The sequence below is a fragment of the Anoplopoma fimbria genome, chromosome 1, assembly GCF_027596085.1.
Source record: "Anoplopoma fimbria isolate UVic2021 breed Golden Eagle Sablefish chromosome 1, Afim_UVic_2022, whole genome shotgun sequence".
Taxonomy (NCBI): Eukaryota; Metazoa; Chordata; class Actinopteri; order Perciformes; family Anoplopomatidae; genus Anoplopoma; species Anoplopoma fimbria.
This window is the reverse complement of record NC_072449.1, coordinates 17,697,888-17,715,373: the sequence shown is the minus strand read 5'-3', so window position 1 is coordinate 17,715,373 and position 17,486 is coordinate 17,697,888. Positions and strand designations below refer to the sequence as shown.

Genomic DNA, 17,486 nt, shown 5'->3' with positions numbered 1-17,486 from the left:
TGACATATTTTTACAAGAGAAAAATGCAGACAAACTGATGGCAATTCACTTTTTTTTTCTTCTTCTTTTGAACAACTAGCCAGTGTGGCTTGTGACATTTCCCTCCCTGGTTTTGTCTGTTTTTATTTTGTCTTTTAATGCAATGCAATTTCTTGTTATAGACATGCTATACTATGACTTTTTTTGACATGCTATTTTATGACTTTTTCATGAGAGATGTAGAATTAACCACTAGATAAATAAATATCCAATTTTAGTTTCTCAAACATTTGATTGAGAGAAATTGCTGCCTGATCAACTGATATTAAAATAATTGTTAATTGCAGCAATAAAAAACTGCAAAAATAATTTCATTATAATTGTTCCCAAGCAAAAGACAGCAAGCACTTTGTATTGCTGCAAGTCCAAATAACATAAAATAAATGTTTGGTGAAAAACAACAACAAAAAAAGCAGCTCCAGACATTTGTAAACATAATACAATTTATTAAGTATATTTTTTATAAATTTTTAATTTTACATATTTCCCCCAGCTTTTTACATAATACAGTTAGATCTAAATGCAGCCCAACATTTACAGGCTATATACAACTTAAACTTTCTCCATAGGGAAAACACACAAGTATATTGTTGCTTCTTCAAGTATCTGAATCCCTGTTCATTTGTACCCATTTTGTTTTTCTACAATATGATTTCAACATTATTTTTTAAATATTATTTGCATAAAATATGAGGGTGAAAAAAGTGTTACTTTATCTTGGCAATTATTTAGTAAAAAAAAAAAAAAAACAAGAGTCCCTGCTTTAATCATATTGCATCAGAGCAAAATAAAATAAAAAATGACGGGAGAATACTTTCCAGAGTGGCCAAATGTAATATCAAGGTGGGAAAAGGTCTGTGTATTCTCCACCTCCTGATATACAGCACTGTACATGGTCCCAGTTAAAAAAAAGAATTATGATCAAATACCAATATCAATTAGTCTGAACATAAAAAGCTATTCTCCAGATGAAACAAGCAACAGCAAATCTTAAACATACAAAATCAGTTTTAAATGTTACACTTTACATACACAAGATACTTTAATAAAGTAATCGCATATTTCTTTAAAAAAGGGGTGGGGGGGGGGGGGGGGCTTAACTTCTGATGAGTGCACTACTCCACATCCTTTCATAGATCAGTACATTCAGATATAACAAGAAGAACACAGCATGTTGCTGTTCTAGCAAGTGCTACGCTAAACTGCTGCTCATTGAGACTATATAGATTTTCACAGTGCTAGCTTTGGAAAAGGATAATCTTGAAAAAAACAAAACACATTGATTGGATGTATGCCAACTGTTGAGATCACTTTAAACCGATCCAAACACGTTATGAATGACAGAGCTTCAACTCTGAGATTAAAAACATTAACATTCCTACTGCAACTTATCAAAGTCAGCAAAGCACAACAGACAGCACTATGGCTCCTTGCTTTCAAGATCATCACTAATCAACACGGTCATGCTTTCACAGCATGCAAACACACATCCTTCTACCATTTGCTTTGCAAGACAGCAAAGAAAAACACGTAACTACATTTTATGGACCTTTTTTTTTTTTATGTATTCACATTCAAAACTCACTCAACTGAGTTTATATCTCACACGTTAAGTGTTTACATTTAGGGGGCATCTCAAACGGATTCTATTTGGCAGAAATATTAAAAAACATAAGCAGCCGAGACAAAAACATAACTTTATCCTTAAACTTGTACTTGTGCTCAGTGAACAGCCGACCGGTAAGTTTGAAGGACAAATACGACAGATAAGTAACAAGTTGAGTGCCCAACACTAAAAACCAAACCGTGACAAAACTGTGTATTCTTTTAATTCGAGTGGCTGTTTCTTTAATGATATCCATCAGCATTATACTTAACTGGAACTGTTTTCGTCATTGTCAGAGAGATAGTAGTTTTAAACTGAACTCAATGAGCCAGCAGGGCGTGCTATTGCTGTACGCACCATCACTGAGGACTGCAGCTTCTGTTCAGGATTTAGTTCAGTCCGCGATTTCGCTCCAGCCCTGCTGCATGTGCCTCTGCTGGAGAGGAGGAGCTCCTCTAAATCACATTCCCAGCGTGCTGGTTATGGCGGGTCTAGCACTCTGATCCTACACTGTCACAGGCTTCAAAACCCAGTGTAGCCTTCCGAATATATGATCTGCTTTTGGTTAATCCACAGCAGGCACAGTGATATCAGGGAGTTTAACCACCAGTACCTACATGAACACTGTAACAGGGAGCGGACATGGATACCGTACCATTGGTGCAACATCTTTCTCTACGAAGCAGTTTCTGTAAAGCTCATGTGAAAATGACTACTGCTCCATTATCTGCAACTATGGTGACAAGTGAGGGTCTAATCATTTGACCATATATTGCCACACACACACACACACACACACACTCAACAGGATGACTTTCATCCATGTCCTGAATTCAAGATCAAGATTTCAGGACACTGTGGTGGACTCGTAGAAAGAGGTTTTGTTGAAGGAATGTTCCTGGCTTTATATCAGCTGTAATGCTTCAGGATGATAGTGGAACTCTGGATCAGAGGTGTCCAGCAGCTCCTCCGCCCTCACTTTGGGCTCGTCGGTGGCCTGGTCTGAGGCCTGTGGTTCTCCCCTATTGAGGGGGCGTCTCCATCTCCCAGCCTGGTGGTCCTATTGGCAGTGTTCAAGCCAGCTTCAGAGTGCTGATGGGGAAGGAGGGCATGGTCACCATTGTCACAGGGTTGAGCACTGTCTGACCCACCAGCTGTGGGTGGTGGGTCACCATTTGGGTGCTCACTGCTGTCTGCTTGCCAACAATGGTGGCAGCTGGTTGGCTAGTCGCAGTGCCGTTCATGTGTGGGTGGGCGTGGTTTAGCGTGTGGGTGATGTGACCGACCACAGCTGACTGTGTGACACTCACCGGTTGGGGGTAGAGGGAGGGTAGGTGCTGGCTCAGGTGAGCCACCGGGTGCACGGTGATGTGGCCGATGGGCTGGTGGCCGGGGGCTAACTGGACTGTGCTGGTGGTGGTGGTGGATGGAGCCAGGTGGGCAATATGTTTGGGACCCCCTCCCTGGATGACGTGGTTGACTGCTTGGATGACTGAGGGATGGGACACTGAAGCGTGGGCAATAACTGTGGGGTGTAGGCTGGAGGCGGTCACCATCTGTGTGTGGGTGGGGATCAGGGGCTGACTGGTGGTGATGTGGGTGCTGGATGTTGTGAGTACCGGTGGGGCTGCAGGCCTGGACACCGGCTGTGGAGGAGTCAACGTCAGCGGCTGGAGCTGAGGCTGATGCAGAGGGACTTTGTGCTGGATGGAGATGTGTTGGGTGATGAAGGAGGTAGTGGTGGGCGTCCGGGTCGGGGTCTGAGTGGGTACTGCAGTCTTGTGGAGCTCAGGTTTCATGGTTTGAGGCACGGCGGGTAAGGCAGTCTGGGCTCTTGGCGCAGTCTCATCTTCCAGGTCATCATCCATTATGTCTTCACCTTCTGCAACACCAACAGATGAAATAATATCAGTATTATCAGATGCAATGTGATTTGTACAGTTAATCTCATTTAACTAACACCTATATTAAAAAAAAGCAGCTGCTTTGGTGCTGTAGTTGGTGGGTCATTTTGCAGGTCAGAAATTCACATAGGATTAACATCACTTAAAAGATATTCTTAATATTTACACAGGGGCATGCCTTCAGGCCCCCAGTAATCCAGCCCTGACTGTCAGTGTACCTGAGGCTGTTGAGGTGGAAGCCTGGTCCTCCTCTGGCTGTACGGTCTGTCGGAGGACTCGGTCAATTTCAATCACATCCATCCACTGGCTCAGCTCGTTCTTCAGCTCCGCTAATCGCTGCTGTGTGGCTATCTTCTCTCTGGCCAGTCGCTCCATGTCGTGCTCGTACTCCTTCTCTTTCCGCTTCAATGTCTGAGAGAGAAAAACAGAAGATGGAAAAACTTTTAAATCATTATGGATTGTAAAATGAGGTGGGTGACTCCATGAAGTAAATGTACAACTTGTTACTAGTCTATTAGGCTTACAAGTAAAGATGAAATGATCCTGAGAGAGAGGTTTTGATTCAACTCCATGTTAATGTTTGACACCTTAGTTGATGGTTTTGCATTAGAGTGTGATATACTAGTTTTGAGGCACTTATATAGTATTATAAAGTACCTTTTATCGAATCACATTTCAGAGGGAAGTATTGTATGTTTTACTCATCACAGACAATTCAACACAGGATTCAACTCAGGGAGAACTTTAGTGGCCTTAAGTTATCATTTTAATTGAGCCTCCAACAAAAACCAGTAGGTCCTAGAAAAGGTACAACCCATTAGAAAAAAAGGTGTCTACTGTTATTTATGTTAATGCTCATGCTGTCTTTACAGCTGATTCATTTGGAATGGGTTTGGGAATTAAATAAACATGTGCATGGAGCAAAATATCAGAGCTAAAGAATCACAAGAGCGGGAGGAGGTGGAGGAGGGAAGAAGGAAGGAAGGAGTGGAGGGACGAGTATGGAAAGTAGAAGGTGCTTCCAGGTACTGGCTCTGTGTGACCCAATTTCCTTTAACCCATCAGCTGACACGAAGCAAAACAAAGTGAGCTGGACTTCTCTGTACACGGCAACAGGAGGAAGAGTTGGAGGAGGAAATGTGTGAAAACTATATTAAACTTCACATGTAAATCAATAAAGAAATGTTTAGCAAAAACCTTAATTGGGCTCTAATTCCCAACTTATTCCCAAATAAATACCGGTCAGCTGAGGTCATACAGACAGGAGGATAGAGCTACGTTGTTAGGGGATTTGTGTTTTGTAATTGAACACTCCATATAATTTATTGCATGACAAGCTCAGCACGGTCAAACTATCCGACACAGACTGAGAGGCTCAGGGAAATGACACTGTGTGAAACCTGTTACCAGTAACCTGATGACACAGGATCATAAAGCCATTTCCCCAAAGGGTGGACTCCCTGTTAGTGTTAATGCCACCGTGTCTCTGTGTGTGTGTGTGTGTGTGTGTGTGTATAGTACATGTGCAGGTCATCTTCTGTGAGAGCTGGATGAGGAAAGGGTGTATGTGTTGTAGAGAGATTTCTATCAGCGTGGTCTCTGCGTGTACTTCTACAGGACAAAATATACATTTACATAAATAAAAAGGGGGACAAAAGTAAGGCTTTGTGTAATTCAGCACCTGTCTTTAGTCATTATCCAGGATTAGAAATGCAAGGGTAAAGCGGTCTGTGCTTGGACTGCATCCCACTGGGGGTGTTTTCAGTCACACAAACACATAAATATAAACTCAGAGGAAGTCCAGTTAACATATTTGTTTGGCAAAATATAGCCATGAGAATATCTTAATTTATCCCAATTAAAATCAACATAAATGAGAAGTTTAATCTGCTTTTCAAAGATAAGGAATTTCAGGCCAATAATGATACATACTGAGACGGCCATTTCACAGTTAATTACACAAACCGATATATCTGTAATGAACTAATATCAGCCTGGCAGTGTTATCAGTTAAGTTTTAAGTACTGGTTTTTAAAATATGAGCCAACACCAAATTAGAACCAAAATTGTCTTTACTCATTACTGTTAAAGAGAGAAAAAAGGAGGAAACACTGCTGTCTGCTGTGTATCTCCTTACTTATGAAAGTGGTCGAGTGCTTCTGGAAAGCCACAAGAATTCAAGTATTGCAGTCTTTCTCAGTCACACACACACACTGATATTCAAACAATGAAGTTATTGTATTTTAACTGAAGCATGGATAGCAGGACGAATGATATACTCCACAGAATAACGTGTTGCACATCAGGACACAGATGAGTATCTGAAGACAGCCTCTCTCCGTCAGGAAGAGCTGATGATATCGGTACTTCAGTCAGAACTCATTTACAGTATCCCCAGTCTCAACAAATGATACTGAAATGCCCCCATCTTTGGTTGTCATGGAAACAGAAGAAAACCTCCCAAGGTTTCCTCGGTAACCTGGAAGAACATGCACACCGTCATGTGCCAAAAAGGTGCCGTTTTGTTTTCTCCTAAAAGTGTTTCAGCGCGTGAAGATGTCTTTCACAGCCGTGTCTCACAAGGAAAAAGATGAGTCACGTGGATGGAGAAAAGATTTTCTCTAACAACGCATCCATCTCATAAATGTCAGCGGGGCGGAATGAAATGGTATAAAGAGCGTGCAAAATATGTGTCACGTGGACGGAGGGCTGGCAGCCTCCCTTTAACACGCATGTATAAGCAGGCAGCTTTGTGTGAGCGGCGCCACAACTGTGCATGCCACAAACTATGACTCATGGAGAGAATCGCTCCACAAACACCGAGACCCACTGAACTCTCCCCGTTACAGTGCGCATGGTGGACGGAGCACTGCGTTTGACTCCTGAGAAACAGCCAGTCGGAGATTTACTATGAAAACCAGACGGCCAAGTCCGTTGCAGATGGATCCCACGTGCCCGCATCACCCCGTTAATCAAGTCACCAGGTTGGTGGGACACCGAGTACCCTTTGTCTCTTCACACATGAGCCTCTGAAACTCCTCCTTCAGAGACAAGGCCCAACCTTGGCTTTGTTTGACTGTGAAATTCTAGATCAGTACACGGGGAAGGCTGCAGTATCCGTGTGTGCGTGTGTGTGTGTGTGTGTGTGTGTGTGTATAAGGTAAACACCGCTCAAGCACTGTCACAAGCAATGCGAGTGCTGAGCACATGGCCCCACAGAGAACGGAAGAGGGAGGGCGGCAGATAGCGGGGGATTGAAAGAGAGCAATACAAGCTGTACTCACTGACTCACTTTTGCAGCAGACGGCACAAGGCTGTTTTTTTCTTAAAGGGCCAGGAGCACAGGAGGCCACGTTGCAGACCTCAGGCTTCTGCACAGATCTTGTGACAGTGTGGTAACCATGAACCCTTGTCTCACTGTGCCTTCAGGCAGTTAAAGGGAACTTCACATGGCGCCTGAGTTCAACAATAACAGGCTTGTCTGTGGAATATAAAAAAAACTACTTTTGCATACCACTCCCTGTGTGCAAGCTTGTGCTGGTCATAACTGACCTAATTACCTCATCGTGGCTAAGGACTGGTCGATAGTCCAGGCCATGCTCCGGTGCAGTGCATGAGTACTGTGAGGCAACAAATCTGCTCTCCACTTCTGTGCTGTGGTTCATAGCTGCTCTTATCACATAGAAACAACTGGTCAGGAGACAATCCTGCTGATAAAAATATTTTCCTTCTTTACAAAGAAAAATCACATTTTTCCCAAGAGGTAAATACTATACATGCTTATGTGCCACAGCAAATGTAACAGCCGTTGGATTTGACTGTAGACTCAAAAGAAGGAATTGAGTTTCACTGAGACTTTCACAAAGACCTTAAAAAACCTTGAAACAATAAAGAGAAGTGACCTTGACAGCCATGGACTGATTATTTTTAATGTTCAAGGCTGAATGAATAATAAACGTCAAAACGGGGCTTTGTTTTGAGGCAAGGCTTCTTGGGAAATATGCCATTATTGCACAGTTAAATGTAATTTACCGACAACATTTTAAAAACACATATCCAAACCTCCACCACCTCTACATTAAGATTGTCCCCACCAGATGGCACAACACGTTTCAAACTGGCATTCTGGGAAAAAGCAGTGGAGGAACGAGTTTCCGTCGTCGATGAGGGGGAAATGAAGCGCGAGCGGAGTAAACGGAGCCTTGTGTTTACCGCTCCATGTTCCCTCCCTGCTGCTGGCAGCTAAGCCTGGTGGTACGGCAAGTCCTGCCTGTTGCAGTGCTGGGCGGGGCCCGAGCACGGGGGAGGGGGGGGTGACGTCACGCAGCTCAGGCTAGCCATGTGCTTGCTGCTCATGTGGCCTTAAAAGCTCAGACAGGCAGGATGTAGGGAGGAAGGGAGGGGGAGTAGAGGGGAGGAGCTCTTATGCATCAAGGCTTATTTTACAGCCAAGGCTTACGCAGCACCACTACAGGCTCAGGGGAAAGCCTTCAGGAACAAGATGCAATACATTTTACGTAAAAAAAACCACCATGTACAGCTGTTAACACGGTTTCCGGTCATTTGAAATGACGAAGTGAAACTTGAATCACGTAGCTGTTGGCAAAGCCAGTGACTCTCTGTGGAGAACTGATAAAACCACCATGGCTGCACATATTTTTCCAAATTGACACTTAAGATAATAGGCAAGATGAATCACCATGATGTCGAGCCTAAAGCCTCTCTTGAACTCAGTGTTTGTGTGTGCAGGCTGCTTCTCTGCTGCCAAACCAGAGGAGAGCTACGACAGGGGCGGGTGGGGAGGAGGTGTATGCAGACAGGACACGCGTCTGCACCACCCATGTCGAGATGCCAGCGTGAACACGTGTTTTGTTTTGGCTCCCCATCACCTTAAGATACCTTCTTTTACTCCCCTCCTTCCAAAACAAGCCCGGCTGATGAAAAATCCAGTTGCTCTTGTGACAATGTTCATGAGCTCATCAAAAAATGTCTAGGTAGACACGATCGGGTTGTAAACAGACATTTTCTTCCCTTTTGCTTTAAACATAACCCTCGTATAGCTGGGCTGTTGATAGGAGGAAAAGAGAGGCAGGTCATTCTGGCAGTCGAACACAACACTCTTAACACGGTGTTGCTTCATCACACGGGGGGGGGGGGTGATTGGCTGACGAGCTCTGCACCCACGCTGTCCTAGTTTCTCTCAGTATCCACGCGCAGAGAGGAATAACCAGACTGCTGCTTCTTAAGAGCATCAAATCAGCAGCACACTGCGCTCTGCAAAATGTACATTAGTAAACCTGCACCACAGTTACATAATAATATGAAATATGTACAGCGTTGGTTCTGTCATAGAGGCCTTTAAAGCTCATAACCAAGAAGGACCATCGATGTGCACACCAAATAGCCCATCACTACGGAGTATAACCAAATACTGACTTAATCATTCTGTAAGCCAAACATCAAGCCCCAGTCATCACAAGACAAATGTAAATACAACTAGAGACCATATTGTGATGGGATCACGCCAGCCGTGAACCATCTTTGAATGTGGCTTTCACTTAGATTACGACAACACACCTGTAAAGTTTCAGGACTGCATCTTGCACAATTGTGCTGCTATTGATAATGGCGAAATCTGTCCACAGACAGCAACATAAACACCTGGCAAAGTACTTAAAACCAGTTTTGTGGTAGTACGCGTCTCCAGGACCACATTTGTTTCCCTGCTGGTATTAAAAACAGTTCTACTAGCTTCCGTGCAATTCTAATAAGAACACATTTACAGAAAACATGACCACCATTACTAAATTACAACACTCTGTGCCAACTTGGGCCCCTGGGTGAACTTGTGTCTCAGATTTAAAACTGCCACCATACAGTATCTCTATAGGAGAAGAAGAAAAATGAGCCACAGTTTACACTATGACACACTCAACAGCACAGTCAGTCTGAAAGAGTTAAACAAGGCCAGTGGTTAACCTTTGCACCAGCTGTTTACAACCAGGATACTCTCAGAGTGAGAGCATGATGCAAACACATGGTGAGTCATATGTAGACATACCACATATTCTTTATATCAAACACAGTGTCGCTTAAAAATGGTATAAATGAGGACGAGTTTGAGATTCTGCATTATAGAAGGATGCTACATGTAGAAATACCAAAGGCAGGAAATGCAAGAATAAAGAAGAATTTGACTGAAACCTGGTGATAAAGTGATAAATAGGGAACAAAGTTTTGGCTGAAAGGAGGATTTGAAACTTCTTTGGTCAGACTATTGGAAGTAAATGTTTATTTGGGACGAACAAAGACTACACTAAAGATAAGTCAACCAAACATCACTTATCTTGTACTCCGTGTGCTTTCAAATAAAGTTCATCCCTGAAAAATCATTTTAACACTACATCAAGGACTGTTTTGTGAAAGCAGGACATACTTAGTATAATGTAAATTACCAATGTTTGGTGGAATAAAATACATCCATACATCAATATCTCTTTGATATCAGAGCTGATTATAGAAACATCCTCCTGGAAACCAGACTATAGCTCTAATGCAGTGTGGCTTCAAGAAAATGGACTCTCCCTGTTTCAGTAGTCATCGTAAATGCTTCTAAACTTGTACAAAAACAAGTCTTGGCAAGACCAGAGGAATATATGTCATCCAGAATAGGCTCTCATCACCACGCCCCTTTATGGGGAATACAATCCTGAGCAGGAACTTGTACTTTAAACAAACTGGTTATATTAATAATGCTATGCTGTACACTTAAAGTTGTTTGCACCAATGTAACTCCAAGAACGCTGATCTCCGCTTTGTTCCACTGCCATGTCAATGTCATGCTTCAAGGGAAGCTATTACCAAGACATGATTCACGTCATCATTATGGCTGCACTCCCTTTTTTGGAGAAAGAAAGTCTCCGTTGGATATGGAGGGTGGCAGGAAAAAAAGAGGAAAAGCTGTTGTGTAGAAGGTTAATTGAGACTTTCACACTAAGATAAGAGGCACATAAATACCATATAGCAGCATTAAACTTCTCCATCTACGCATCAGCCTCTGGGCAAACAGTTGTATATTAACAGTTTGGTTATTTACAGCCAACACTTAGCTTAACTTGAGACAATCAAATATCTAAAAAGATGTCTGGATAACCTATATCCATCCACTGTGTCGGATGGGGGAAGACTGAAGAGACATGACAGCAAGAACCTTCATTTTATGTATCGCGAATGCTCAAGTACAGGCAATGTCGCAACAGAATTGTATATATAACAAACATTATATCTAAACAAATGTAAAATTGACACATTGATAGCTCTAGGATATTTGGTTTTCAATCCCCAGAAATGAGGCGTGGCCTTGCCGTTTTGCATGTACCCATATGAGCCGATCTGATGTATTTGACGAAAGCAGTACACAGGCCGAAGTTTATAGGGTAAGTATTGGGTCAGTTGATTTTTTTATTTGGTTTGACCATGGATAAAATGAAGGTCTGCCATAGTAACGTATAGTATAGTATAGTTGTTTAGCTACAGGTCTGTGCCGAACATACAACAACCACTTTGAATCAGTAAACTAGACTTGTCTTACCTGGATGTATCTCAGCGCACTTCTCAGCACACTCAGATTGGAAGTCTTCTTCTCGTCAATGTTGGGGATGTTCTTCTTCAGCGTGTCAAAGCACTCCTTCAAGTGTGCTCGTCTGACAGACACAAAACAAAGAGAGGAGACGTGAGACAGCCGGAAATGGCAGGGCCACACTGGGCTTTATTTTATTAGCATATGATTACCACAACAATATTTGCAATTGGTGTTTCTTAACTAAAAAAAGATGAAGTTCAGCATTGAAATTAAACAACTACAAATAAACAAGCCAGTTTCAGAGACAACACACTATGTAACTAGTACAATATTATTAATATATAACAATACAAATAACCTCAGATTGCGCTCTCTTTTAGGAGACCCTATGGTAGACAGGTTGAACCCACCTGTTTTTCTCAAGCTTGTTATGCACTTCTCTTGTGCCTGCCCTGTAAGAGCACAGATGAGAGCACAGTAAGAATTTGGTGTTTAAAAGGGCAATGTGACAAAAATAATCTAAGTCAACCAAAGAAGAGTTCTCTTGTTTTTATTGCTAGCAGTTAGTTTAGTTCAAATGTATCAAAGATCAATACATGTAGTGTAACAGCTTCACAAATGCTAAATTTTGCTTGTTTTTCTCCAATTTCAGATCATTACAAGGCGAATCATTTGAGTGGTTTTAGGAGGCTACAGGTCAAATGTACTTTTATACTTTTAACGTCTTATACACCGATATATTGATTGACAAACATGAACAGATCAATTAAAACAATACTCAGCTGTACTCCTATTTAAGTCATAATGTAAACAAGTATATAGACGTACCCTCCAGGTCTCTTCTTGTCTAGCTGGCGGCCGTCATCAGGAGGACTCCCCCGGCTGATGGGGCCGTTCTGTAGAGGAGCCTGCTGGACGACGGGGCCCGGCTGAGGGAGTAAGGCGTGTTGCTGGGGGGGCGAGACGATGGAGCCAGGGTAGCGTTGAACCAGCTGCTGGTGTGTCAGCTGCTGGAGCTTAGCATTATTAGTTTGGGCGATGAGCTGTTGGTGATGATGGTGGTGGTTCTGTATCAGCTGCTTGTGGTTGGCGGTCAGCACAGAGGCTGAGTGGTCAGGTTTGGGTTGTGGAGAGCGTGGCAGAATGGTGGCAGCTGGAGGGGAGAGCGTGGCGACAGGCAGCGTGGGTGAGCCTGTTGGGTTGGGGGTGACCATGGGGATGGGGATGACAGTGATGGGCATGGAGGGGGGAGGCAGAGAGGGTGGGACGGGCGCCGGGCGGCACTCCTCTGCTTTAGAAACATTGTTGATGTGGATCGTTGAGTTATAGTTCACATCAGAGCGCCTCTGCTCCACCAACTGCACCGGACGCTGCTTTTCCTTTAGTTCATCCTCTGTGGAAGAAACAAGGCAAAGTCATCACACCGGAGGAGAAAACAATTCATCAAGCGCCAACATGAGCTGCCGAACCGGAAAAAAACCCAGAGGAAACAGGCAATAACACGTGAGGCCTTAACAGGAATAATGGGAAAGCTGCGGGATCCTGATACTCAGTATGTCCAACGTTACGAATGCAGCAAGCATTTTGTCCACATGACAGAGAAGAGCTGTCATTTGACTTTGAGCACTCACTGATGTCGATGTAAGATGTTTGTCTTTATGTATCATTTACATCTGATGTACATCTCTACTAACAAGCCCCCCCACACAGAGGGAACCCTTGCCATGTCCCCTATGTCTCGGACATGACATGCTGTATGTTGTGATGGGTGTAATAAAAACCTATGTGGAAGTTTAACCGTTACTGGAGATCACTTTTGAAACCAATGTCAGTAATTGCTGGACATGCTCCGGAAAACGCGAGAAGCTTCAAAATACCTGCTATATTTCAGTATTTTGACAATAAAAGACGAGTTGGAATCAAAGATCTTCCTTTCGCTTTTTAGTTCAATCCAATCATATTCAAGACACCCTCTCCATAATGTGTGGATGCAGTATAAAGAGGCGGTCTCGTTGCTATGGCAGGGGCTGCGATGTTCAGTATTGAGATGTCACACACAAGTGGTTGTCATTGACATTTTTATAAGCCAATGATAAAACCATAATATCCATGGCAAAACTGAACATTATAACATTCATGTAGACTGTTGTATTAGATTGCATTAGTCTTAACTAGCTGTAGCTCATAAACTGGCAACTGAGTGGACAATAGGATAACAGAGATATCTGCATTGTAATCAATTACTTAGATAAAAAGCAGGCTTAATATTTGGATATTCTCTAGTATTTCTGTCTTGAACTTTACACTAATTGTTTTAGTCATTAGTGTTAGTCATTTGGGTTACGGTGAACTGTTAAAAACAAATAGGGTTTTCTATGTGATGGATACGACCTCATATTTTCCCCTGCATGTAGTGAGTCAACCACAGATTACAAATTTTAAAAAGAAAAGAGTTTCAAGTTCAGGGACATTATAGCACTACTTTGACGAAAATCTTTGGCTTTACTATTACTACAAAAATCACATTAGATTCCATCTCAAGCAGATATATACATGCATTTGTATATATTATTTATTTGTCCAAACAGAAATATTTGCAAGGATAGTGATACAGCTTTCTTTTCATCCAAAGAAAGCTCTGAAGAACAACTTAATGGCATCCTATTCAACAGTCCATGTGTCACCATCTGCTGCATGTATAGCGTACGTTACCCTGAAAAATATGTTCTTCACATTACAATAAGGTAGAAAAGAACAGGATGTTCTGGTTACTGTGCTATGTTGAATGTCCTTTTATGAGAGACTGATCATTTAGATTGTGGCGCACACACACACACACACACACACACACACACACACACACACACACACACACACACACACACACACACACACACACACACACACACACACACACACACACACACTTTTCTGAGAGAAAGTTTATGGAGCACTTAGAAAAACAAGAGGATTTTCTATAGACATTATATAACTGCCGCACATAGAGAAACACTGGCCTACTTTTCTCCACACAGTGACCTGCTCTACAGTAGCAGAGAGGGGGAGGCTGGGGGGGAGGACTCTGCTCTCCCAATGCAGCATGGCGGGAGGAGCTGGGAGAGGGATGAAGCAGGAGCTCTCACTCTGAGACTTTTCTGAATAGCACAAATGTCTCCATAATGAAAGAAGGGGCTGAACTGCAGGCCTTTTCAGAATATGTCTTGCGTGCTTTGTATTTTGTCACTTCACACTCACACTCACACACACACACACACACACACACACACACGTCTCCTTTATGTCTTTATCCACTTGTTTTAAGTACAAGGTGAGCTTGTTTACTGCTACATGCCTATGCTGTTGCATTATATCGTCCCTAGTGAGCAGGGAAATTCTGTGGTTAATAATTTTCCAGCTTGATACAAAAGTAGTTTAACCTCATCTGTAGCTATAAAAACCTTCATGGACTAGGTGCAGTATTTACAGCTACACCTCCTAATAATTGGTTCACAAGCCTCAAATGTGAAGCAGTAACACATTATAGTAATAATATGATAATGCTCAAGTAGGGCCATTGACAGAGCAATTAAGGACATGTAAAACTGTGAGTGTTTACACATTAGGATGCATGTGTGAGAGGGGCTTACTGGTCTAGTAACTCTGCTCTACTGTGCTGTTAATGCAGTAAGGAGGTTGAAGATTATGCTTCACTGGCACACTTATGTCTGATTTAAATCATCTAAGCTCTTTTTTCTTTTCTTTTTTAATCAAGTTACTGACAAAATGAGATTGCTTTTAAATTCTAAATATTATTTTTTGTTAGGATTACATTTTTCTAATACAAGCTCTGTCTTGGATTGTGTGCATTTATGAAGGTTATAGTTACAAATATTTTTAAGTGGATGCAATATTGAAGATAAGAGCTTGCATTAATGTGACATTGTGAATGAAACAGCCACAGGAAATCGTAGGCAAACAAGAAGGTATTAAACTTTTGAAAAACATTTGACTCCTTCTTTGTGAAATTTAGTTGGTAGTAATATGTATTGTATAATGTTCCCTGTGCAATACAATGCACTGTGCAATTACAGTTATAATAGTTGTTCTGTCTGTACATATAAAATTCAGTTATTGTGGATTCTTTACTGTTTTTAATGCTTATTTATAATACTTGTTTTTCTTTTACTATGTCTCTTGTTTGCACTTTAACCTATGCTGCTGTAATCCTGTAAATTTCCCCGCTGCGGGACTAATAAAGGATTATCTTATTTTAAGTAAAAACTATGCTATTTATTGTATAGTAACAGTTCAAACAGTATACTATTAACATAGCACATATCTTACAGCAGTTAGTAAATCGTATTGAATTAGGACACAATGCATGTCTTTGTTTTAGGCATTCAGCTGGTATATTTGTCTTGTTTTTTTTCAGAAAAGAAGCACATAAACTACCGAGGATGTGGGCAGGTATATCTCCGGACTACACGTAGTAGTGACTCATCTTCCTCACAAACAATCTTTGGGAGGGGTAGCCCAGAACGCACGTGGTGAAAGGGGCGGGGCCACCCCCTGCTGTTACCATATGAAGGCGTGGCTGGTCGGCACACGTCATCGACAGACACTCAAAGCGCTCCAAAAGCGACTGAGAGGCCAGGGAGTTGTGTGCGTATGTGTGTGTGTGTGTGTTGTTTTTAAGAGACACACTCGATCAGACTGAAACATATGCATGGTGTTATAGAAGCACAACACTATATATATATATATATAAATATATGTTTAAAGAGGGAACAGATGCATGTGCCAGAGTCACTTGATCCCCGGCGGACTATGTCAGGTCATTATGTAAAACGAGCTCGGCATCCCCTGCGCCACCGCCCTTTATCTCCGCATGCTTTGGTTATTTGGTTTTAAATGTCTCGCATATACCCAGAAGCCAAAACAGAAAGAGAAAGCATATGTGAGCTGTGAGCAGTACTGCCGTGCAGCTTCGCATTGTAGGGCGGCGGGTTTCAATGCAGTAACCCCCGATACTGCAGCAGCAGCCCGAGTGTGTGTTTGTTATCTGCTATTGTGGACGGCTGTGCTTTAAGGTGAGGAAAACAAGCACGACGTCACACGAACCAAAGAGGCAGCACATTTCTGCAACGCGTCTGCACACTAAAGCGAATATGAAAGTAAAACTTAAAAAGGTTACTGACACTTAAATGTGCTTTTTAATTATAAATAATAATAAAAAAGCACCTACCCTACAATGTGCATGTTGTGTTAAAAAGGTAATGAATGGCGCTTATAAACAGGGTTTGTCTATAACTGAGAAAGCAAACCCTGAATGACGCTGCATTGTCAAGTATTTAACATCTGCTATTTCACCGTTTCGGATGTTGTATTTATTTATAATAAAATCCAGCTTACCACGTGCTTTCTGTTGTTGCTGGGCTTGCAATTCCAAAAACTTGGCTGCCTCCAAAAGCGTTTCGATGCTCATTTCTGTCCGCTTAGAAAGGCTTTTTTTTTTTTTTAAGAGGCGACAAAGCAAATGCAATATGCGCCAGAGTACTACAGGGAGAGGTTTCCTGACTAACGCTGGAAAAAAAGGGTAACCGGATACCCCCTCGGTAGGAACTCTACCACTTACGTAGAAGAGTTACAAACAAGATGGCGCTCAAAGTAGTAGGAACAAATAAGGTTTGTGAATCACGCACCAGCGTTTGTGACCGCCCACAGGCCCGGACACGCTCCCTCCCGGCCACAGCACATGGAAAAGGACAAAACACGGAAATGATTCGGATTGGAGGTGAAAATCCCCACCGGGAGCTATTTTTACGACAGTTTCAGTTTTTTTCTGGTTCCCTGAAATGTTACTATGGAAACGCTACGCTAGTTCCAAAGGCTACTTCCCCCGAATATATAAATATATATATATATATATATAAGCTATATATATATATATATATATATATATATATTATATATATATATATATAAGCTATAATATATATATATATATATATAAGCTATAAGCTATATATATATATAGCTTATAAATATAAGCTATATATATATATAGCTATAAATATAAGCTATATATATATATAAAATATAAGCTATATATATATATAAATATATATATAATATATATAAACAAATATATATATATATATATAAATATAGCAATAACGTTACTTTTACGTTGGTCACATTTATCTAAAGTATAAAAAAACATTAATGTTTTAATGTATTTTTAAATGCTTGGTGCCCGTTGTTAAGAGACTTTGACAACCGTCTCCGTAATTCACACGTAACCATGACAGCAGCAAATTCACATCTCATTGATGTATTGTTCAGAGGGAATTGT

At 41.7% G+C, this 17,486-nt stretch overlaps 1 protein-coding gene across 2 annotated transcripts; it reads right to left on the bottom strand.

The window, feature by feature from the left end:
- Nucleotides 1–1,126: 1,126 nt before the first annotated feature.
- On the bottom strand, nucleotides 1,127–16,752 carry mnta (MAX network transcriptional repressor a). 2 transcript variants are annotated; one of them, XM_054596900.1, is made up of 6 exons: nucleotides 16,544–16,752; nucleotides 11,960–12,524; nucleotides 11,542–11,583; nucleotides 11,141–11,252; nucleotides 3,768–3,960; nucleotides 1,127–3,527 (listed from the first exon to the last, which is right to left on the bottom strand). In XM_054596900.1, the coding sequence occupies exons 1-6, from the start codon at nucleotides 16,614–16,616 to the stop codon at nucleotides 2,719–2,721; spliced, it is 1,794 nt and encodes a 597-aa protein (XP_054452875.1). In that variant the 5' UTR covers nucleotides 16,617–16,752; the 3' UTR covers nucleotides 1,127–2,718. The 2 variants fall into 2 exon arrangements, with proteins under 2 accessions (XP_054452875.1, XP_054452876.1); XM_054596901.1 differs by lacking the exon at nucleotides 11,542–11,583.
- Between the last annotated feature and the right edge of the window lie 734 nt (nucleotides 16,753–17,486).

Coding starts and splice junctions, on each gene's coding strand:
- mnta (XM_054596900.1), bottom strand. CDS start 16,616: ATGAGCATCGAAACGCTTTTGGAGGCAGCCAAGTTTTTGGAATTGCAA. Junction 12,525..16,543: donor GCAACAACAGAAAGCACGTG/GTAAGCTGGATT, acceptor TTTCTTCCACAG/AGGATGAACTAAAGGAAAAG. Junction 11,584..11,959: donor GACAAGAAGAGACCTGGAGG/GTACGTCTATAT, acceptor GTGCTCTTACAG/GGCAGGCACAAGAGAAGTGC.